At 36.8% G+C, this 24,956-nt stretch overlaps 1 protein-coding gene across 2 annotated transcripts in view; it reads left to right on the forward strand.

The window, feature by feature from the left end:
• LOC126267944 (alpha-2-macroglobulin receptor-associated protein) overlaps positions 1-21,577 on the forward strand; it is a 67,511-nt gene extending 45,934 nt beyond the window's left edge. The window contains exons 6-8 of one of the 2 annotated variants that reach the window (XM_049973262.1): positions 7,364-7,520; positions 18,559-18,773; positions 21,242-21,577. In XM_049973262.1, the coding sequence (XP_049829219.1) occupies positions 7,364-7,520; positions 18,559-18,773; position 21,242 (373 nt within the window). In that variant the 3' untranslated portion in view covers positions 21,243-21,577. Of the gene's footprint in view, positions 1-7,363; positions 7,521-18,558; positions 18,775-21,241 lie in introns of those variants that run through there. The other variant, XM_049973273.1, reaches the window with a different exon arrangement.
• Positions 21,578-24,956: the final 3,379 nt, after the last annotated feature.

The following is a 24,956-nucleotide window of genomic DNA, read 5'->3' on the forward strand; positions in this document are numbered from 1 at the left end:
TACATCTGAATCTGGTACATGAAGTAGTTTTTCTTTAATTGATACTGGTAATTTTGAATTTAAAAGCCATATGGCTTTTTGTTTGGGCATTGGTTTATCCCAATATGTCGTCTTATTTATATACTTCTCAAAATATTTACGCAGTATACCTGCTTTACTATTGTACATCTCGGGATTATATACCTCACACCTTAAATTTTCTTGTGTTTTTGCTGACCAATACTTATTTAGAAAAGTTTTCTCGAATTCCTCATAGGTATGGCAATAATCTATTACTTCACTCGCCCATAAGGCTCCATCACCTTGAATATGGGTTGTGACAAACTGTATTTTCTGTTTATCATTCAATGACTTTGGTAGTATACCATGAAAGCTTTTGATAAAAATGACAGGATGTGCTGTTTTGTGATCAGGTGTAAAACTTTGGAATTGTCTGTATTTTAGTAAGCTCTCTTCAACAAGTATGTTAGAAAGAGAACTGGCCACCCCCTGTTCACAAGCTACGTGAACAGATTGCAGACTGAACATTGTTGCCGAACAGCTATTTTGTGTTGTTGCTTGAGATGTCATGGTCTGTGCCTCTGGCAACTTATTGACACTTAAATCAGCTGCACCTGCTGCATTTTTTTATTGCTGCCACCTCGCTTTTTAATATGTCTACTTCTTGTGTAAGTATCTGTTTCCATTCAGAAACCTGTTCGGTGTTTTCACTAACATATTTGCTGCAGACAAAGTTTTGTTTGTCACTATCTTTATGGTTACAGGCAGTTCGTTCCATAAACAATCTTGAAATTGGTCATCTTTTCATGTTCAACCAGTGTACAAAGTCAAGAGTAAACTGATTTCCTTTCTCCACAAACTTCGCTTGTACTGATTTCTCCTGTTCGATAGTGAGTGCCTGCATCTGTGTAGTCGTTTGCTGCACAGAATTTTCTAATGTACTTTGTGCTGCATTAACTTGTGTGACCTGCTTGGTTACATCATTGACAGCTTCGGGCAAATGCTTGTATATTTTTTGCATTTCATCAAATTCATGACTAATATTTTTGAAGTTAGTTTCAATTTTACTGAATTTTCTATCAAGGTTGTCACAGATAAGCGTGGCGACATTTTCTTGTATCTGATAGGCTGTGGCATTCAAATTTTTGTTTACTAATGTTGTTATATTATTTTGAATTTCAGTGGCCACAGTTTGAAGCTTTCTTCTTAAACGGCCAGTCTGATTTTGAAGTTTTGCGTCTAATCTGACAGTTACATTTTGTAGTTTTGTGTCTAAATTACCACTCATATTAGTTTTGATTTCAGTGGCTGCAGTTTGCAGTTTTGCATCTAAACTGTCTGCTACTGTTTTTCTGAACTTCTATAAAGTGTGCATTTTGTTCATGAACAGCACGATGTAAACCTTACATCAGTTCTCTGAAAATTGTGAACAGTTGCGCAAAATTAGTAGGTACTGATTCACTCTGCATGGGTTCTTCAGTATGTTCGGCCATAGGTGCATTTTCACCTGCTGATAATTCATTATTTTGAGTTTCGTGAGTCACCGTATTTTGCTCGTCACTCTCTACTTCTGATTCTACTATGGGTGATGTAGCCATTTTAATGTTTCTACCAACTTAGCCCATGAATTAAAAAAAATACACCTCACTGAATTTAATAAAATTGACCCGTTGTTCTAGAAAGCGGCCATCTTGCCGACATTATGTTTTGCAAAAATTCACAGAAAAAATTTGCAAGCTATTGTGGGCAATGTCGTTTAGAATTTAACACTCCGTAACTGACTTTTGCACACCAGAGTAAAGGAAAACAGTAATGTCCTTACCTCCTTTCATACTGCACTTCAGCAACATCTTGACTCATGGTTTTTTTCTTTTAAGGATCGTGCTCCGTATCTCATATTACCCAGCTCATTGAAATTGTCTCGTTGCAGCAGTTTTTCATGTAATAGATACCAAATTTACAATAGTATGTATACATACTTATAGACATAAGTCCTGTACTAAGGGAGCCATTTTTATGGTGGCCATTTTTTCTTTTATTTTAGCTTTTTTTAATGAAATATTGAAATTTTGGAATTTAATTACCACCATATTTTTTAGCTAGGCTTCTCTACTGAGATTGTCTGTTGGCGAGTATAATTTTAGGGCGTGATTTATGCCTAAAAGCTATCAGACTTTGTGTTGCTAAAAGTGAAATTTTAGATGCAGGTTCTATTTTGAAAGCAAACTAAACGTATTACACTGATTGGTGCCGTTAATACACAATCCTTCACAAACAGACACCCCCACACAAAGTAAGCCACATTTACTTTTCAAATTCATGAAAAAAAAGCTGAGGAAAAAAGGTATGATTATTCTTAATTACAAACACAATGAAATTAAATAAAATGAGCACTTAACTGCAACTGTACCGGACAATGGTTGATCAAGAAGAGAGAGAGCAAAAAGGTTGTCTGCCTGGGTCATTTAACATAGATAATAAAATCACAGAGAGGTTTTATTGTAATCACAGTGTCTATTATGCAGCAATAAAATCGTATCATCGCTACTGCACAAAAACACACAGTCACGAAATCCACTAACACTTGGGGAACATTACATCAGTCCTTTTAATTCTCTCCTTTTCTGCTTCTTACCGCCCTCCTCACCTCTCCCTTGCACTCTGTCTAACCTACAGCACTTCACTGACCACCATCCCCACCATACTATCCCTCCCCCTCCCTGTCCCAGTCTCGTCCTTACCTCCACGCAGTTGCCACTCCCATCATGCACTTGTGCTGCTGCTCGTAGTGTTGTTTCAGTTGTCTGAGACTACAGTCATGTGTGTGACTTGCATTTGTGTGTGTGTGCGTGTGCGTATGTGCGTGCACGCATATGTGTTTATTGTTGGTGAAGGCCAATGACTGAAAACTTTAATTGTGAAATTGTTTTTGTTGTGCCTCCCCTCTCCGAGTCAGCATCTCCGCTGTATGAAGAGTGCAATTAAATTTTAATAAAAAATAGTACTTACCAAGCAGTAACATCAACATGCAGACCAATATAGTCAAAGACATGTTATCTGCTAGAAACAAAGATGCATTTTTTGGCAAGAGATATAAAGGTTGGAGGACATGAGACTAATTAGAAATTTATTATTGAAGTTGACACACGTCTTCCATTCAAGGGAGACAGCAAAATATATGATTGTAATCAACAATTACATATTAGTAGCAGATGAGATTTGAAAATTGTAATAGCAATGAGTGTCATATACTTTCAGGTACTATGTACAGTACAACTAAAGGTGCATAAATATTTCCCTGTTGCTTGATCAACCACACATTCTCATTCTCATTCTAGAGGTTAAATGAAAAATTAAATACTATTAAACTTCTACTTGTTCGAAGGAAGTAGTAAAGACTTGAAATGCTGAATGACTAGCACTCAGTTATTGTGGTATTGAGCTGTGCATCTCCCCATTGTAGTAATCTTCAAATGAAGGAAATAGGCTCTACATTCCAATGTTACTAATAATGCTTTATCGCTGAAAGTTATGTGAGAATTGTTTTCCTAGATTAAAAACCTCTTTCTTATGAAAGAAAAAGCTGAATGACAATGGAATTCCTTTATAATAAACCTAAAGAAAACTGTACTTACTTCTTAAGATAAGTAAATTTTATATTTTTGTAGTGGCCCATGGTAGGTGACCTCTGCTGTGGCAAGGTTGAGTGGCAGAGTTGAATTGAGGCATTGGATTATCATCAGGATTTTGACCAATGGTGGCTCAAGAAAAAATCAGTAACAGCACACATTTTATTAGAACACAAGCTGCAGTATTTATAGTGTCAATCCATAGTGGGAACGCCCTCTTGGTGTGTTCTGAATGCAGCAAGTGTAGTAGTCATGATGCAGAAGGGGACCAGCAACCTGCTGATGGTGGCAGTGTGACTTTTCAATTGAGGACAGGGGATGCCGACAGATTTGGAAACCCACTGTGATTCACGTAGCAGATGGCAGTCCCAGTGGTCGTGCCCGCCCTTGTGAACAGATGTGTACAGTGTCAGTATGGAGTGGCTGCACCACCCTCTCATGAAAGACTGCCCTCCGGTGCAGGAGGTTGGTTGCAGCTGAAATGAGCTGAAAGATGGCCCACCAGCTGGAAGGTGCCAGGTCCACTCCTACGGACTTAGACCTAGCAATAGGCTCATCCCTGGTGGAGCCCAAGTCTCACAGTGGCTGCTTACAGAACCACGTCATCCCACCACATGGTGTAGTCCTCAGTCGTCCTCTCATAGATGCTGTTGCCAGACTGTGAACCCTTTAGCTAAAAATGATAGGTATTTATACAGGTTCAGTGTGTATATGGTGTGCTGAGGCACTGCTTCCATCCATTTAGTCTAAAGCAAGACATGGCCAGAAGGTGAAGCAACTGGCCTGCTATTGCCGTGTTTGTCGTGCCTTTCTGCTGTGTCATTGGTATTGCAGGTGCTGGCCCCAGCCTGTAACAAGGGAACAGGATGGTGGTATTGATGCATATGATGTAACGGTGCTGTGGTCAGCTCTGCACTTGCAGGCTTCCACAGCCCTTTTGCAACAGCCATGGCAATGCTGCTGTTTTACTCCATACCACTGAAAAATGGTGCTAAACCTTATTCTTTACATTTAAAGAGCCCTATAATGCAACAGCAGAGCATACACACAAGGGATTACTGTGTCTTATAGACAATGTGCAGCAAGTTAACTCTGCCTGCTGTTATGTGGGTCATTGATAGCTGGCTAGGCCAGTGGCTCAAACAAGATTGCCTCTGGCAACTTGAGCTTGGCGATGTCATACCAGTGGTCAGTTAACATACTGCACCAGTCAGCCCGCTTGAGGCAGGCTGGCAGTTGTGATTCACAACTCTGTTATTGTCCTTTCATTCTTATCTGGAGCGCAGAGGTCAATATGCTGATGTAGAAAGCTTATCTGGAATTTCACATAATTATGGGTCATCTTACAAGTACATCTACTTTGATAGAGTAGATCTTTACTTCTGATTGTGCTGGATTACAAAGTGTGAGGATGGCACATGCAAAAATTCTCACATCATAGTGCTTACAATGTTGTGAATGCAGTGATGAGGAACTTTGCACGCAGTAACAACATTGGAGAGGTTGGTAGTGTAGTGTTTACAGAAGGGCCCTTATGTCCAGTAACACATAATTTTACATTTGTGATTCATTCACTACCACAACACAATACACAAAGTAAATATTAATTACTTCAAAGATACTGACAGTAGTAGCCAAGTAACAGTCACAAAATAACCTACATAAAGGTTTTTAGTAAACTATCACAGCCTGCCTGCTTGACACCATGTAATAATTTAAAGTCAAAATATATAATATTTTATGAAATAAGAGCAAATTAGTACCACTTCAGAATTTCACCAAAATCAAAGAAATTATTAGAAATAATAATAATAATAATAATAATAATAATACAAATATTAAAGAAGAACTAAAAGAAAAATATAGACAAAGACTAACAAAAATTCCGAAAACAGAATTGACAGCAAGAAACAAGACAAAAGCTATAAATACTTATGCTATACCAATATTGACCTACTCATTTGGAGTAGTGAAATGGAGTAACACAGACCTAGAAGCACTCAATACACTTACACGATCACAATGCCACAAATATAGAATACATCACATGCATTCAGCTACAGAAAGATTCACATTAAGCAGAAAGGAAGGGGATTTATAGACATAAAAAAACCTACATTATGGACAGGTGGACAATTGAAGAAAATTCTTTATAGAACGAGCAGAAACTAGCAAAATACACAAAGCAAACACTCATATGAATACATCGGCTACAACATTGCAATTTCATAACCACTTCTACACCCTTTAGATCACATAACATCAACAGATACGAAGAAAGTAAATTGGAAAAAGAAAACACTACATGGCAAGCACCCATATCATCTAACACAGCCATACATCGATCAAGACGCATCCAACTCATGGCTAAGAAAAGGCAGTATATACAGTGAGACGGAAAGATTCATGATTGCAATACAGGATCAAACAATAAACACCAGATATTACAGCAAGCATATTATTAAAGATCCCAATACCACAACAGATAAATGCAGACTTTGCAAACAACAAATAGAAACAGTAGACCACATCACAAGCGGATGTACAATACTAGCAAATACAGAATACACCAGAAGACATGACAATGTAGCAAAAATAATACATCAACAACTTACCTTACAACATAAACTAATAAAACATGTTACCACATACAAGTATGCACCACAAAATGTACTGGAGAATGATGAATACAAATTATACTGGAACAGAACCATTATAACAGATAAAGCAATACCACTTAACAAACCTGATATCATACTCACCAATAAAAAGAAGAAATTGACACAACTAATTGAAATATCCATATCCAATACTACAAATGTACAGAAGAAAACAGGAGAAAAAATTGAAAAATGCATCCAACTGGCTGAGGAAGTCAAGGACATGTGGCATCAGGATAAAGTTGACATTATACCAATTATACTATCAACTACAGGAGTCATACCACACAATATCCACCCATACATCAACGCAATACAGCTACATCCAAACACATATAAACAATTACAGAAATCTGTAATTATTGATACACTTTCAATCACACGAAAGTTCCTAAATGCAATGTAACATATACTGTACAGTTGAAAGGAAGTCACGCTTGATCAAGGCCTGCGTCACTTTCCATTTTTAACCAGACATAACGTCTGAGAAAGGAAAGAAATTATAATAATATGTTCATAATGATTAGGTGCACAATAATGGTTATTTTGTTGATGCTGAATAGTAAGTAAAATAATGATGACTACTCCTTGGACTGCTTTTGTGAGCTGCACCAGCCTCCTTTCTCTTCCTGTCTAAAACATACTCTTTGATTGAGTATTATGCAAGAGTGCTGTGTCAAAAAGCGTAAAGCAGGGTGCATTAAATATGCATTTCCATGCACTTTATCAGTTTTTTTTAAAATTATCATTGAGAAGCAGAATCAAGTGTGCTTATAGTCTTGTATCTGACCAGCGTGGCAACTAATATTCTCTATTTAATTTATCTTAAGTGGATATTATTCAGAGTAACTTGGGAAAGTTGTATTTTCACAGTCTATAAAAATTTTCCTGCAGTATTGTGTAAAATTAGGAATGGAGCCTGCAGCAGTGTTATGTGTAATATGTCATATTTATATTATTCTGCTGATGCATAAAATTGTCTCCTGTGTTTAGACTTTTATAATTTAAAACAACACTGTGGTTTTCTAACATTCCATTATATAATAATTGATTGAATTTTAAAATTAATTGTAGTGAACGCCATCGTGACATCAGAGATGGATACGATCGCTTGCACCGAATAGCTGCAAAAGGCCCTAATAGCAAAGAATTTGTGGAACCAAAAGTACAAGGATTGTGGCAGATGGCATTGAATGGTAATTTTAGTACTGATGAATTGGAGTCTCTTCGGGTAAGACCCTCTAAAATATTGTCCATAAAAAATAACCTTATAAGTATTCCGTGCATGCAGTTGTTTCCACTGACCTCTCCCACTTTGTCCATCCTCTCCTGCAAGCATGGAGAGAGAAACAAGTAGCTAGGATGTCACACTGTTGTCACATTGTTCACTGCCTAGAAGAATGGAAGCAGATAAAAATATTTAATTAGACTTCGGTTTATTGGTAGAATACAGAGGAAGTGCAATCACTCTACAAAGGAGATTGCTTACAAGTCATACATGCGACCAGTTCTAGAACATTGCTCAAGTGTTTGGGACCCATACCTAATAGGACTAAGAGTAGATATTGAACGTATACAGAGGAGGGCAGCATCAATGGTTACAAGTTTGTTTAATCCATGGGAGAGTGTCACAGAGATACTGAAGGAACTGAACTAGAAGACTGTTGAAGATAGGCATAAACTATCCCGAGAAAGTCTATTAGCAAAGTTTCAAGAACCAGCTTTAAATGGTTACCCTAGGAACATACTACAACACCCTATGTATCTTTCACACGGGGATCATGAGGATAATATTAGAATAATTACTGCAAGCACAGAGGCATTCAATCAATCCTTCTTCCTGTGCCCCTTATGTGAATGGAACTGGAAGAAACCCTAATAACAGGTATAATGGGACATACACTCTGCCATTCACCTCATGGTGGTTTGTAGAGCAAGATGTAGATGTAGATATAGATTTAAATGTCCATAACTTGTTTAGTACTTTCAGCAGTCATTTTCAGAGATAGTGATTGTACAATACTTGACACTGATTACTGTAAGTGTAGTCACCACACAATGCTGGTTAATATTCCTTTTATGATAGTCTTGTAGGAATGGGGTAGAGGAGGGTTTCTCAAGCTGTGTTCTGTGGAACAGTGGTGTTCTATGGGAAGTGGATAGATGCCTCACAAAAAACTAGTAATAAAATGGCATTTTTTGACATTTTAATCATACAAATTATTTTTTAAAGTTTTGTTATGAGTTTTGTGTTATTATGTATGATTTAAAATCGATGTAATCATTGAATAAAACAAATTTTACTAACCTTCAAAATAAAAAACATGTTCCATCAATGCACCAGGTTTCTCAAAGTGTTTCGTCAGAGGATAAGTTTGAGTATCCTTGGGCTAGAGGAATCCTTCTATGTGGATGAATAGGAGTGCAATGTTTTATTTTTCTCCCTAGATGTTGCTCTTTGATTACTACATGTAGTAATGATCCCACCTATACATCATTCTGGTTGTATAAAGGTGGTATGGCTTCTGTTTAACAGGCAGCAGCAGATGTAATATAACATGTGAATGAAAGGCAGCTCAAAAGCACAGTTGTTGATTTCCTTTTCCATCCTTCTATGGCAACATTCAAGGACTATTCATTAATGAACTTCCAATTGGCTGCAAAAAATAAAGAAATGCTTGTACCCTCATGGCTCTTCTGTGGTTCGAAAAGGAGACTTTAAACTTGACATTGTGTCAATGAGCTCTCTGTCCCATTTCGTCAGTATGTAAACAGCAAGTAACTGAAATGGACAGTGTTGTTGCATCTCCCACTAGTTGCTATGTACATTTTCATATGCTTCCTGCAAGCAGTAGGAGTCACCAAGATTCATCATCGATTATATCATGTGTGGAGGGGATGGGGTTAGAGGTGGTGATGTTGTGACAGAGTGGTGCAGAAAATTCAAGGTTGGTCTCATGGGTGTGCATGACAAAAGTATTAAAGGCTGACATTTAGATGTGACTGGTAAATTTATGCAACATGTAGACAGAATTGTGTATTTGAGACATTGTTTTCCAATTTCTGAACTTTCTGAAGATATGCCTCACATGTCCAGGGCAACTCTCTCTAACATTGCCACGTGGAGGTTAGGTTACCATAAGTTTTATGCACAATGGGTATGAAAATGTCTAACTGATGTTCACAAAATTGAAAAATCTACATCCTCATAAATACTCTGCAAGCCACTGTATAGAGTGGTACCCTGTATGAATACTAGTCATTCGTTTCCTGTTCCACTCCGCAAACAGAGCAACTGAAAAATGATTGTCTCTATGCCTCCGTACAAGCTATAATATCGCTGATCTTGCCATCAGGGTCCTTACGCGAAATGTACATTGCCAGCAGTAGATTCTTTCTTCAGTCAACCTCAAGTGCCAGTTCTTTAAATTTTCTCATCAGTGCTCCATGAAAAGAGCATCGCCTTCCCTCTGATATTCCCCATTTGAGTTCCCGAAGTATCCCATAACACTTGTGTGGTAAGAAATCTAGTTGCGTGCATCTCAATTGCTTCAATGTCTTCTTTAATTTGAACTGGTATAGGTCCCAAACACTCAAACAGTACTTAACATTGGGTCGCACTGGTGTCCTTTATGCAGCCTCCTTCACAGATGAACCACTCTTTCTTAAAATTCTCCCAATGAACCACTTGCTTTCCCTACAACAGTGCTTACATGCTCATTCCATTTCATATTGCTTTGCAGTGTATTGCTTAGATATTTATAGCAGCACACTAGTGAAGCTTTTATATTTTTTACATTTAGACCTAGCTGCCATCCATCACTTCAACCAGAAATTTTGTCAAAGTCCTTTTGTATCCTCCAATAGTCACCCAACACCACCAACTTCCCATACATCACAGTGTCATCAGCAAACAGCCGCAGACTGCTGCTAATTCTGTCCACCAGATCATTTATGTATATAGAAAATAACAGCAGTCCTATCACACTTCCCAGTGCTACTACTCCTGATGATACCCTTATCTATGATAAACATTCTCTGCCGAGAGCAATATACTGTATTCTGTTCTCAAGAAGTCTATGAGTTACTTACATTTCAAGGAACCTTATCCATATTGCTGAATTCAGTCTGGATGAACCTTCAGTGTGCTACTGTGAAGAGGGGAAGGAATTCCTGAATGGACTTGTGACTGGTGTGACACATGAGTGCAGTACGTGAACTGTGAAACCAAGGAACAGTCCACGCAGTTGATGCACACTCATTCTGCCAATAAGCCCAAAAAATTCAAGCAGATACTGTTAAATCACATAATGCTAGTTACTGTTTTCTGGTATTGCAAAGGAATTTTGATGGCAGATATCATAAGGGTAATACATGAGAATACTGTGGCATCATGGTTTTATTGTGAGGCTCATCCAAAACACTGAAGGTCAATATTAAACAAAAGGCATTAGATGATTACAGAAGTAATCATTCCCCTTCACAATAATGTGCAACCACTCACTGCCAAACAAATGAAGGAAGGAAAAACTCTGGCTGGAAGACTTTTAAACATCCTTCCTATAGTCCAGAATTGGCACCAAGCAACTTTCATCTTCTCCCAAAGATGAAGGCCAAGTGGACGACTACACAATACTTCATGACTAACAACAAGATCGAGAACGCTGTTGACAACTGGCTGAAGCACAAGACAGCACCTTTCAGTGATGAAGAACCTAGTGTGATGGTACAACAAATGTTTGAATTTGAGTGGTGACTATGTGGAGAAGCATTATAAGTACTTATACATACAGGTTGTTATGAAATTCCCATTACAGACTTATCGAGCTTGTAGAGGGGAATGAGTACATAATATGTTGAACAGGAACCCACATCTGAGAACTTACTTTCTGTGCTACAGTTGTTTACTAGGTAGGTGTGCAACTGGGTTACAGGGTTAGTCATGGTGGCCGGGAGGGGAATGGGGTTGTTACGTCAGATCGGCTGATGTCATTTATCGTCTGTCCTACCTCTTTTACCATGTTTGAGCCTTGTTCATGTGCCTGTGAGTGTTAGAGTAGCATGATTGAGTACACATTTGCAGAATATACTGACGTGATCCTTCTGAATGGTGAAGCTTATGGTAATGGAAGAGCTGCTCGTTGCTGTTATCAGTATCATTCTGCACAATCACTTCCCCTTTCTGCCATAGTTACGCAATGACTTCAAGAAAGAGTATCTCCATCGTCAGCAGGTGTGATGGTGGTACTCCAAGGAGATACCGCATACTCAAATTGGAAGAGGCTATAATGCATCTCGTTGAAGAGAACCCATCAAAGAGTACACTAGCAATTTCTTGCTATTAAGGAGTGGAACTGTAAAACAAGTGATTTATTGGGTCACATCCAATCAGTTAAGTTACCTGTAAAAGTGGTCGCATTTCCAACATGTTTTCAAATTATTGTACCACGGAGATAGTGCATTTTGATACATGGTTCCCAATTCAAAATATTATCTACTCAGCTCCCTCTTCAAGTTCTAGAAGTACGTAATGAGAATTTCCAAACATTGTATATAAAAGGACTTTTTATCTGCTTCTTCTTCTTCTTCCTTCTTCTTCTTCTTCTTCTTCTTCTTCTTAATAGCAAACTGAAGGTTAAATTACAAATAGCCATTGTATGTTGTGTGGTGAAAGGTTCTTTATACCAATATTGAAATGATGAATATTGAAATTCTGCCCTATCCCCTTCTCTAATTCAACAAGGGAAACATTCCATCTGCATGCATCAATACTTGTTTTAGTCTCTTAATTTTTTTCATGACTCTTGAGCAATATGTATGTTGGAGGTAACAGAATTTTCTTCATTGTCCTTAATGTGCCGAACAGAATTTCATGAGAACATCAGTGACCTTTATCCAATGGTTTGTACTTTTAAGTTCCTTGAGCATCTGTGCTACTGTTTTGTGTGGAGTGAACATTCCTGGCATCAAGTCTCTCAACTAGTAGTGTGAGTAATTTCATAACATCTTTGTTTTACATAACCACCACACTTGCCCAGAAACCTTCCAATAAATCTTAGGATTTCATTCACCGTCCCTTCTTTAATTTTACATATTTGGCCCATGTCATTTCAGTTTGTAGTATTATCCCTAAATATTTAAATTATGTGATGTGCACCAGAAATTTACCACTGATCTTGTAACTGGATACTATCAGATTCTTTTTCTTTGTTATGAGCATTATCACAAATATATCCACATTTAAAGGTAGCTCCCATTCTTAAGACCAATGGAAGTACTAAATCATTCTGAATGTCCTTTTTGATCATCAATTTCCTGCTGAAAATAACATCAGCAGCAAACAACCTGACATCTTGGAAACGCAAGTGGTTCTGTTAACGATTCCTTTCAGAACACATGATGTTACTTATACTCTGTCTGTATAACATATTGGCTTCTGTTTGCACAAAGTCTTGAAATCAATCACATATTTGTGAAGGCATTCCACACAATTGTCTCTTGGTATCAGTCATTGGTGTCATACAGTATTGAACACCAGTTAGAAATATAGAATGTGCTGACCAGCTGTGAAGAATGTAAGCAGCAGCAGACTTGAAGATGATGCAGTGAAATACAGAGTACCAAAATACTGCTCTACTATACTCAATGAAATTGGGGAAAATCAAACATCTGGACAACATTTAGAATTTCAAGTCTTCATTGTTGTAACAGGTAATGTGCTGTATGCATTAGCTAAGCACATGAAAGCTTACCATCATGTGTGTAGTGTGTTTGGAATACTCTAGCAATTTGTCTTTAGCAGTAGACGGCATCTTGAAAAGAACTCCAGTTATCATCAGTGTTTACCCAGATGATTTTGAAGAAAGCCTTGGTGACAAACTGGTGCAGTTTCCTGAGCTGCCCAGAACTGATGTGGCTGCTGCTATTGGCAGCAGAGGCACAGGCCCCTAGAACAGCAGTATTATGAATAAGCTTTTAATGGATGATTCATAGAATTGTGTTTCCCAAATATGGAAATAGTCTTATACATTTACTTATCTTTGATGATCACCAACTGCAGTGGAGAACATTCTTTTCTAACTTTAAAATGCTTAAAAATTAATTAAGGAGCACCATGGGACAAGAATATCTTAATGACCTCACCTTAATGAACATAGAATGCGATTTGATGAGAGACATTGATTTGACCATTTTTATCTCTTAATTTTTCCAAATTAAATTGAGAAAAGTTTTTACAGTGCTGTTTTATTTTATATCCTGAACTTTATGGTCTAAAGCAAACCAAGGGCCTCATCTTAAAATTTGGTATGGACTCTGCTGTGGCTTAATCCGGCACTCACACATAGGCTGCAGTGTAATGAGATACAGTGCAGGGAGCTATTGAAATAGGCACAATTATTGTTAAATTCATACTTAATATTTAAATGCGATTAACATCACATTCAGTTTGATATTTTATCTGAACCATTGCAAAATGTACATAAGTATCAATATTTTGATACTATTGCAGAACTTCGTGCACTATTGCCCAGAGTTATCATTTGGAATCCATTTACTTGTTGTTAAATGATGATGGTTGTGGAAGATTCTTACTTCTAGTGGAAAGTCTGTTTCTATACAACCTTCAAATTTTCCAGACAAACATAGACAGGATAGTAGTTCCCACATTCAGTGATTTTATGATACTTATTCTTTCAAGCCATATTAACATGTTGTGTATTATAAATAGTACAGCTAATTAGAATATTAATTGTATTTCATTATAAAAAAATTTTGTGTTCTTTTAACATGCCTTTTCTTTTTTTTACTTTTTTTGACACAAATGTACTGTATGAATCCTCCTTTGCATCAAATATCTTATTTATTTGATAATTATCATCAACAAATGCAGTCCAAAGTTATCAGTTAGCAGCTTTTCATAAGCAGAAGCTGTGCATTCTGTTAAATAATTACACTAAGCTTCGACAGATGGCACTAACTTAAAGGACGATTCTGTTAAGTATTTATGCTAGACTGTGGCTGGTGGTACTCTCTTACAGGGTAATTTCCATACAGATTTAGCACCTTAAGACACTAGATGGCACACTAGGTTAGATCACTATAGTCATTTGCATGTATACATGTAATATGCAGAAAACATTAAAAGACCGATGACCTCAGCAGTTTGGTCCCTTGGGGGTGGGGGGCACAATAAAAAATATTGTATGACGTTCTTGGCTGTGTCATCACAGTCTACCTCCACTTGTGTATTTTGAACAGTATATTTGTTATTAATAGATGAAATTTTTCACAGAATCAAGGGGGGTCTCTTTCTTATCTCATTCCTATTTCTGAGCGTCTATTTTCATGGAACTCTACCTTCTATTCCTTCCTCTATGATATTTATTTCATTTGCCCACCATTATTAGATTTTCATCTCTCTTTACATTATACCCCATATTCTATATTTATCTCCTGATCTTCTTCTTGTGATGTCGACTTGTGTACCTTAACTATTGTTTGTTTTGGTTTGCTGTCAGTTCTGATGAGAATAATTCTGTCACTGCTGACAGTAATCTTTCCACCATTGTAGCATTTTCTGTTGGTATTGGCATAATGATCAATTCATTTGACTAGAAATCCTTAGTTTCTTTCCAAAATCACTTCATTGACCCCATTGTGCATCTAGATTCTACCTTTGTGTTTCCCTTTTCAGATTTTCTAACTTTCCTATTACATTAGACTTGACATTCCATGTTCCAGATCATATAATGTTACTACTTTATTGGTTTCTCAATCTTTCCCTCCCCTGGTATCCTCCTTCTAGAGATCCAGTTGAGAGACTAATCTGGAATCTTATCTTTTGCCAGTAGAGAGAGCATCATGATATTTTTCAGTTAGAGGCCATGTTTCTTGTGGATATGCACTGTGTGTTAATGTAGTGGCTTCCATTCTTTTCTACATTTTCATTATTTGATCATTGCTAATTCTTTTGCATTTAGGGCTAGTTTTCCACAGCAAGAGAGTGCTGTGAACCTCTATGTGCTGCTGTGGCCCCATTTGACAAGGCTGTGGCCAGAATGAGCTCAACTTCTTATATCGGAAGCCATCAGCGTCCATAGCTAATTATTTTTATCCACATTCTAAGCACTGATTGACTTATGGACTTCCCTGGCAGTGTAACCTTTGTTCGTGCAACCCCCTGGCCTAAATCTCCAGTAGTCCCTATCTTCCAACTCTTCTCACCTCCTTCCTGCCATCTCCCCACCCCTAACCAACTCACCCCAGCCGAGCTCACTTCTTGGAACCTTCTGTAGCTTTTAGTTTGTTTCTCCTTCTCTGAATCCTCCACTTTCCCCCTGTTCTCTATCTTTTACTTCATGTCTGGATCTTTCAGTATTGTCATCTAACCTGCTCCTGAACACATTTCCTTTTACACCCTAACATGATCTTTTGTAACACCACCCCACCTTTGTCTTCCCACTTCCAACTCTGTGTCCTTCCACTCTCCGCAGCCAAAAACACTGCTCACCCCAGTCTGGCATCACCGTTAGAGGACAGTAGTCTCTCTCTCTCTCTCTCTCTCTCTCTCTCTCTCTCTCTCTCTCTCTCTCTCTCTCTGTGTGTGTGTGTGTGTGTGTGTGTGTGTGTGTGTGTGTGAGAGAGAGAGAGAGAGAGAGAGAGAGAGAGAGAGAGAGAGAAACACTCAATTTGTCAGAATTTTTTGACCATTATGTGCCTGTCTGCTGCTCTGGCAAATAGTGCCGTGTGCTCATATACGTATTATACTTCACCTTTGATTTTCTGTTATTGTGCATTGGTACAGGGTGATCAATCCCTAAATTAACCTCCTGGTGGGAATTTTGTTACCCAGCAGCAGCACTCTTGGGGGAGTACATTTCCCCTCCACTGCAAGCTCTCTGTGTGTAGAAATCATGCACAGGTAGCAGGTGTTCACTAAATGACACAGTACAGTGTATTGAGTGAAAGTGTTGTATTTGCCATATGATATTTATGTATGATTCATATTTGTGTTCCGAATCAGCACATCCAGTAATAGGTTATTTCAAGAGGAATTTTATGATGTTCAAGTTCCTAATCAGAGCACAATTCACTGATTGATAAACAAATTTTGTGAAGCAGGAAGTGTTCTTGACAGAAAATGTACACAGTACTCACAGAAGGAACTCTGGATAATATGGGTATGCTATGGAAAGGTCTCCTAGAAAATCAGTTTGATGTCTTTCAGCAAATGGGAAATTCCTGTGGGTCTGTTCAGACAGCTTCAAAGTTATGAAGTTAAAGACCTACAAAACAAAGATCTTAAACTGGGTGACCATGCAAAGAGGCTGCAGTTTTGTGAGTGTGTTTTGGATAGGGTGCATGACAGAGAACGTAACCCTCATCTAACTTTCTTTTCGGATGATTCATGATTCTGCCTAAGTGGATACATTACTTCATAAAATAACCATTATTGGAATTCTGAAAAGCCTAACATAATACATGAGGCACCTCTGCATGATAAAAAGTGAGTGTGTGTGCTATTAGCAGTGAAAGAATAAGAGGCCCCATTTTTCTCCAGGAAACAATTAACAGTGAGAGATATATGGAAAACATTTTGCAGCCTTTTTTTGGCCAATTCACTAAGAGAGAACGTGCTTTCGCAACCTTTCAGCAGGACTCTGTGATGCCTCATGAAGCTAACTTCTCATTACAGGAAATCCATGACATGTTTCAAGATATGAGTTCTCTGTAATATCATGCGACATTCTCATTCACCCGATTTAATCCCCTGCAATTTTTATCTCTTGGGTGCATTAAAAAAAGGAAGGTGTACAAATCAAATCCTCACACTTTAGATGAACTTAAAAAGAAATTGATGCCATCTCTCAGAGGAAATGCAAAGTGTAACAAGCAGTTTCCTAAGCAGGTGTCAGAAATGGTGTAACAATGAAGGGAGGCAGTTCAAACATATCCTTGCTTAATATGCAAGAGTAATTTACTTTTCTTTTTTGTTACATATGCTGGAAATAACATACTTGACAAAGCATACTATATTTTCTGCGTACCTCGTCACCTGCGTCGCAGGCAGAGCAGCCTTTGGCCATATGCCAGAAAAGCACTTACATCTTTGCAACTTGATAATAGAGCAGTTTTGTTATCTGTATTTGAAGTTCTGAATTCATGCAATGTTTGGGTAGACCATTCCACCTATACTTTGTATTAATTTTAAAGGTTCTTCATAGTGTGAAAAGCCTGCTCTTTCCTTCAGAGTAGCTAAATTGTGTATTATATTTCAGTTATATGCCTGTGTTTATAATTTCACTAACAGTCAAGCAAATTATATTTTACTAAATTAAATAAATTCAAAAAATACCAACCCTTAAATTTGAAAAATCAGCTGTTCAGCAACAACAAATTAAAATTGTAAGTAAGTTTAAATATCATGGTGAAAACATATCTTGGTAGTCAAATGAAACTAATTTGAAACAAGCACAATGGAACAGCTAGCCATCTACAAGATGAATTATCTCTCAGTGAACACCAAATTCAAACACTAATACGCCATTGTTAGACTGAAGCAACATTGACAAGCAGAACATTATTCAGGTTAAATATCAAATCAACAACAGATAAATTGTAGAAGTCCAACAGAAAAATCATCAGAACAGTCATCAACAAAAAAACACCAAATAGAGGGTCAGTAGAGGTTGGTGCCAAACGAAGTGGTGTTTTGGGAAAGCGAATCAGTAATAGAGACAATGTGCAAAAAGATGATCACCTTATTTCGCCATATATCAAGGTTACCAGAAACCGAGCTAGTGAAACAAATATTCAACTGCTTTTGGAAAAATAAAACCTATAATAGCTGATTAAATCTAGGATGATTTAGAAGAGTTAAATATAACAATGCAATGAATTGCAAACGCGAGAAAAAAGAAGATTCTGAAGAACAGAGACATGTGACTTAAAGCAAAAATATTCAGATAAATACAATATACCGTGGCTGATGAAGAAAGGGCAGCCAAGTTGGAAAGAATGAAAAAGTTTTGGCAGCAGAAGAGGAAACTGAAAAGCAAAATTTCTACTTGGAGAACTCAAATGCTCAAATGTTGATGTAAACTAGATGTAAAAATAATCTCTGTTGGCAATAGCTTATACTGTGAGCAGAATGTAGCTACAATTCTTAATTAAATTAGTACATTTTACAGTGTTGATCTTATAGTTCCTTCTGACTTGTTCATATTTGTACTGAAGGTGGTTTAAGCCTAACAAAACTTGTGTTATAGGTGGAGTTGATGCACTATGAGAATCGTTTGCTGAAACTCCGGCACCTCCAAGCTGAAGCTGCACTTGGCGCAGGACATAGAGCTACTAAACCAGCAGGAGAGAAACCTACAACACTGGAGGACTTGGAAGACAGCATCAAGAAGCATGCTCGCAAAGCAGACAAGCTGCACGCACACCTTGAATCGAAAATAATAAACAAACACCTGGAACTTTAGTAAGTTGTCTAGTGTATGCTGCGCATTTAATTTCTAGCACACAGTCTGACTTCCATAGGAGTGGATTTTTTTTAAAAATTGTAAGCTTCTTGATTTAATGTTAGCTGTATTTGTTGAATAGTAGTATGATAATGATATGAGTTCTTAGAAGAAATGAAAAAAAATAAAGCAAGTTGTTATTATCTAGGAAGACAGAGGAATATTACCCAGTTGTAACAATCACTAAGCCTGTCATTAAATAAGTTTTGTAGAACAAGGTATTTTTCTCCTTTTTTCTATCAAACATTTTTTGAGTACTGCAGTGCCACTTGAGGTACTGCCTAGTAAAATGGTTAACATTGGTAGAGTTATTTCAGTAAGTACAGAATCACAGTTATTGAATGTAGTGAGATGACATGCTCTTGTAATATTTTATAAAAACTGGATAGGAAACTTTCAAAAACAGATTCATAGGAAATATTTCTGGCACACTGCTTGTCTTCCTTTTTCATATACAATTCTGGAAAAAGGTAGAATTTTTTCTGTGTTGTCATAAGCCTACAACCAATTATTTATCAAATGTTATACACAAACAAATAAATAAATAAAAATAAAAATGCCCACACTCAGGTGAAAGAGAATAAAATCACTATATAGTTTACATGTGTATTCTTTTATAAGGATGTAATATCTGCTTTTCAGAATGAATATTTTGTGGCTGCAGTATAAGTGTCATTTACACAAGCTGTGATTTATTTGTCAGCTCATTTATGTAAATCCTTTTATATTTTAGCAGCATGAAACGTTTAAGAAAATATCTTCTTATTTGCGGTCACACACCATAGTGGTTAAGACCTAGGACTTATGTTTGGGAAGAAGGTTTTAAATCCCTTTCTAGCCATCTTGATCTAGGCCTCATGTAGACAAGTTCTTTGCACATTTCAGTGGTCATCATCTGGTACATTTCATTCTGTTCTACATTATATAAAGCATACATCGCAATCATGTGTGATTTTTTTCTGGCAGCCATTGATGAGACACTTATTACACATGTCATAAGTGCAGTTCATAGTGTAAAACACACTGAAACCCACCTTATGACAAGCGCGATGATGATAATGATTATGATGATGATGATGACAATGTGACCATTGAATCATATAGTGAGTTAAAGAATGACTAAAGCAGAAAATAAATTTTATTTGTGTAAATTCCAATACAACCCTCAAAAAATTGTACAGGTGTGTGGTAAGCCATTCCAGCAGATTGTTAAGATGGTTCCTTCGTCAGAACCACGAAGTATATCCCCTGCCCCATCTTCATTGTGTTGCTAATGACATTGACAACAATGAACCGTTGAATTTTATTTTATTTTCGAAAGACTCTAAAATCCTAAAACTGTCAAGAATTATATAATCCCCATAGTGGGATTCATTATTTTCATTAAAGTGTTTATTAACGATCCTGTCAATAGTTTTAGTATTTATATCAGGTGACTTACTGATTCACTTTCAAACCTGGCCTACTGAGGACACAAAAAGCAGTACATAGTTCAGTGAACAGTGAATACAAAACTGGAATTGTAATAAAAAGTTCAAATGTAACAAATGAATTATTTAAATACAAACATACCTGAGTGACAGTGGCTGATCTTAATAATAAACATCAAAGTGACAACAAGTGCTTCATAAATGTTTACAGAATGAATGTCACAATTCACATGTGCGTCTTATCAAGTCAAAATCAAACTGGAGGTCAACATAGCCAACATCTACAGGAAACTTACAGTGGTTCTAGCATTGCGCCTCATCTACAAGCACATGTCCACAGCCAACGGGCATGTTGCGTTTTAAATGTGAATGTGTCTAAGCACCATTATTAAACCTCATGTCAGTACAGTGAATGAGAACAAAAAGTACAAGTAATACACAAATACAAATGTTAGTGTCGCATGGACGTGTTACATTTTTTAACATAAGACAAGAGTTTTATGTTAGAGTGCACGTCCACAGCTAATAGGCACATCAAATTAAAATATAGGGTGTTGCAGCACATTATTAACCAGTCATGTTTAATATAAAGTTTCTTTGCTTTTCTTTAAATTATCCATTTAGCTCTCCCCTTACCCATTTCATTGCTAAGTGTTAGTTCCCCACAATTTGAATTTAGGCTGTTGAGCCATTATTAAATCCGATTCTTTCCTCACTTGGTGGTGTGTCTCTTTTGATATTTAATTAGGAGCAAGCATTTTTCCCTCCACCCTTTACATATGTCTATTTTTTCCATTTTTCTGCTGAATATAATTTTAAATTAACTGGAATATGGAGATTTCATTGTAATTCTTACTCTCTTTGTGATTTCCTTATCAGCCCTGTTCCAGTTGTTCCCACATCAACATTTGGAATCTTAGCACTTCTATTCTGTATCAGATAAGTTAATTTTAATTTTATGCTTTAATTTTTATTAATATTATATATTTGTTTCACAGGTTTACATTTTTCTTATCAGCTTGATGTCATTTTAGGAGAGTTGACATCAGTGTACTTGTAGTCACTACAGCGAGACAAATGCATTTAGTGACATGTAATTTATGAAATACACTTTCTTGTAGAAAGTGGATCCCAATATCTTGCATTTATGAAGCATTTTTGTGGACTGGTTTGTAGAGGATAGAGACAAGAGAAAAATAAGAATATTTGTTATTTTATTATGATGTCTGTCTGCACACATGTACCAAGTGTGATCCATATGAATCTCATAGTGCAGATTATATTAAAATTGTAACATTTATATATTTAAAATAAAGTTTGTAATTTTGTTTGTATTTTTCTTGGTTTAGCCGGGAGATGGTATTTCCACTTCCAATTTTTCTCCTGATTATGGGTATATACGAACTCATCATCAGCCATTCTTTTCCTTATGCATTCATGAAATGTTGTACAATGTCTTGTATTACAAATAATACTATTTATTAACCTTTTACAGAATTGGTGAGCCATGGATGCCTTAAAAATAATAGCTGCCACTTTTCCCTTTATTTAATGAGCTAATTTTTCTTCATATCAGTCAGTTTTGATTATTTTTTTCCTCCACGAAACATTTATTAACAAATCTGTCACAGTTGCAGTACATCTGCTTCAAACCAACATGTTCATTCTCAAGCCTGATCTGAGGAGGCACTGAAAGCACCTGATCTTAAAAATAAACATCAAAATCAATACAGGCTAAAGTGATCCCAGATGACTGTCTCAATCAACACATCAACACATGCAAGTCAGAATCAAATATCACTGTATAAAGCATGTATTGCTATTTTGACATTTGTTCTTTGTTTTCAGTGCAGCCTCAGTAGACCAGGCTTCATAATGAACAAGTTGGTTCCAAACTACTTGCCAAACATGTTTACTGCAACTGTGGCAGATTTGGTAATAAATGCTTCATGAAACATTAAAAACATTGCTATTCCTGTACCAACAAAATGTTGAAACTGAAAAATATCAATGTAATGCTTTCGAATTTATGTTTAGTACTGCTGTTTATTTATTTATGGCAATACATGTTCCATAGATCCACACAGGATGTGGGATGAGTTAAAACACTTAATTCATTATTACATTGCTTCCATCAGAACAACAAACAAGATTAAGAATACAAACTGAAAGAATCCTTGTACAGAATAGAAACTTTTTTCAAGCAATAACTCCCTTAGCTTACCTTTAAATAGTACATTATTACCTTATAGACACTTAATACAGTCAAACCTCTGTACAACGGTTACCAATGTAATGATAAACCAGGTACAGTGATAACTTAATATGGCCTCGCTGATTTCCTATATGTACTATGTTAATTACCCCTCATTACAACAGTGAATTAAATTTAGCAACAACCTGTTATAACGGTGACAAAATTTCGAGGAATTTACTGTTTCCTTCTTCTAAGAAGCTCTCTATAGTGGTAGGTATTCTTTTTTGGCTATTAGACTTTCGGCACTTTATTTCCAGAAGCTTTGCTACATACTAAAGTAATGTATTTATTCCGGTGATAGAGAGAATAGTGTACAGCCGTGGGCAAGTGGTGCTGAGCGGCAAACGTCAAAGAGCTCCTATGTCTGAATGATTGTTTATTTTGTCCTTTGTTGAGCTTCAGTAGCAGACAGGAATGTTTTGTTGGGGTATTACCCAAATTGTCTCCATGATTTTTGTAATCTGTGTATTTTTTTAGTTAATGTAAACGCTTTTGCCTTCACCTAAGATTTGAACAATGGCTGGAACTCGGACACAATAAGGTTGAAGACAAAAATGGAGGTTTTGAAAGACACTGATAATGGAATGAAACAAGTAGACATGGTGAGGTAGAAAGGACTTGCACAATCAATGTTAGCTACATTCCATAAAAAATGAAAAGAAATTGAAGAAAGTTTAGTAGGTGGCATATTAACCCTTCAAGAAAAAGAATGAAGATGGCTGCTGCTGACAATGTGGACAATGGTACACTGCAGTGGTTTGATGAGATGCATGTGCAGAATGTACCAATTAATGGTCAGTTTATTTATCAAAAAGCCTTAAGATTTCACTGAGTTGCTTGGAAATTCTAATTTTGAAGGCAAGTAACGGGTGGTTGCAAAGATTTAAGGACAGGCATGGGATCATTTTTAAAGTGATTTCGGGAGAAGAAAAATCAGCACCTTCAGGTGATGCAGAATTTTGGAGAAAAAACGCCATGTGTAAACTGTTGTACAATGCAGATAAGGCAGGATTGTTTTATCATCTGATGCCAGAGATGATGATAGCCTTTAAAGACGAAAATTATAAAGGAAGGAAGCAGTATAAAGTACACACCTAACTGTTCTCTGATGCAACACATCAGGGACACACAAATTGACATCATTGGTTACTGAACGATCAGCGAACCCATGGTGGTTCAAAAAAAAGTAAGAAGCTTACCAGGTAAGAGAGTACATACTTTTTATTTTACCTTCCTTTAATTTATAAGTTAATTCAGTACAGTATAGCTTCAGCTGTAATGTTTTGCTACAGTCATATTGTAAATGTGATTTCTTTTATTGCAGTCAATTACAATTGAAAAGGATGACGTCTATTCTTTTAAGTGAGTGGCTGCTTTCACTTGATAAAGAGATGTCAATGAAGAATAAGAAAATTGCATTGCTGATAGATAATTGTAGTGCACATAACAAGCAGCCAGCGTTGAACAACATTGAACTACGCTACTTCCCCCCGAACTGTACTTCGATTCTTCAGCCACTAGATATGGGGATAATTAAGAACTTAAAGACAAAATACCATTCATGTTTAGTTCAACACATGATCACAAACGTTGAAAGAAAGGTGAGCAATCCCTACAGTTTCAATGTGAAGCAGGCTTGTGATGTGATTGCTAGTTCCCAGAACTGTGTACAGCCGAATGTGATTGTGAACTGCTTGAAAAATGCAAGAATTTCTGAAAGTGAAGATGTTGGTGAGAATGTTGTGATGGATGAAATAACGCAGGATGATAATCAAAGTGATCTGGAGATTTATTCAGCTGTTGCTAGTAAAGGCATAGATGCTTCAGTAGTTGAAAACTTGTCAGTGGATGATGAAGCGTTTGTGTTTGAAGCATATACTGATGAATCTACCATCTGCAAGTTAAAGGGTAATTTGCCTGGTGAGGATTCTGAAGATGATAGTGATGTAATTAGTGTGAATCCCCCTCCTCTGATGGAGCTAATAGGTCAGTTCGAAACCATCAGCAACTAGCATCTTCAATCCCAAGTGTTTCAGCGTGGCGATTGATTGTGTTAGAGGAGATAAAGACAGTATTCACAAGAGAGTCTTTAAGAAAAAGAAAGAAAGGAAAATAAGTGAATTTTTCTGTACACAAAAATAAGATATTCTACAGGTACAGCATTAATAAGTGAAGTGAACAAAATTTTGTTTCATAATTTGTCTTAAATTTATTTTTCATCAGAAAAGTACTACAGTAATGTACTTCACAGCCACGACCGACGACGATGTCGGCGAGGATGAGGATGATGATGAGGATGATGATGATGATGATGATGATTGGTTTGTGGGGCACTCAACTATGCGGTCATCAGCACCCGTACAAAGTCCCAATTTTTACACAGTCCAACTTTTTTCACAGTCCCATCAAGCCACTGTCATGAATGATGATGATGATGGAATGATGAGGACAACACA

The sequence above is a fragment of the Schistocerca gregaria genome, chromosome 1 (genome assembly GCF_023897955.1).
Source record: "Schistocerca gregaria isolate iqSchGreg1 chromosome 1, iqSchGreg1.2, whole genome shotgun sequence".
NCBI lineage: Eukaryota > Metazoa > Arthropoda > Insecta > Orthoptera > Acrididae > Schistocerca > Schistocerca gregaria.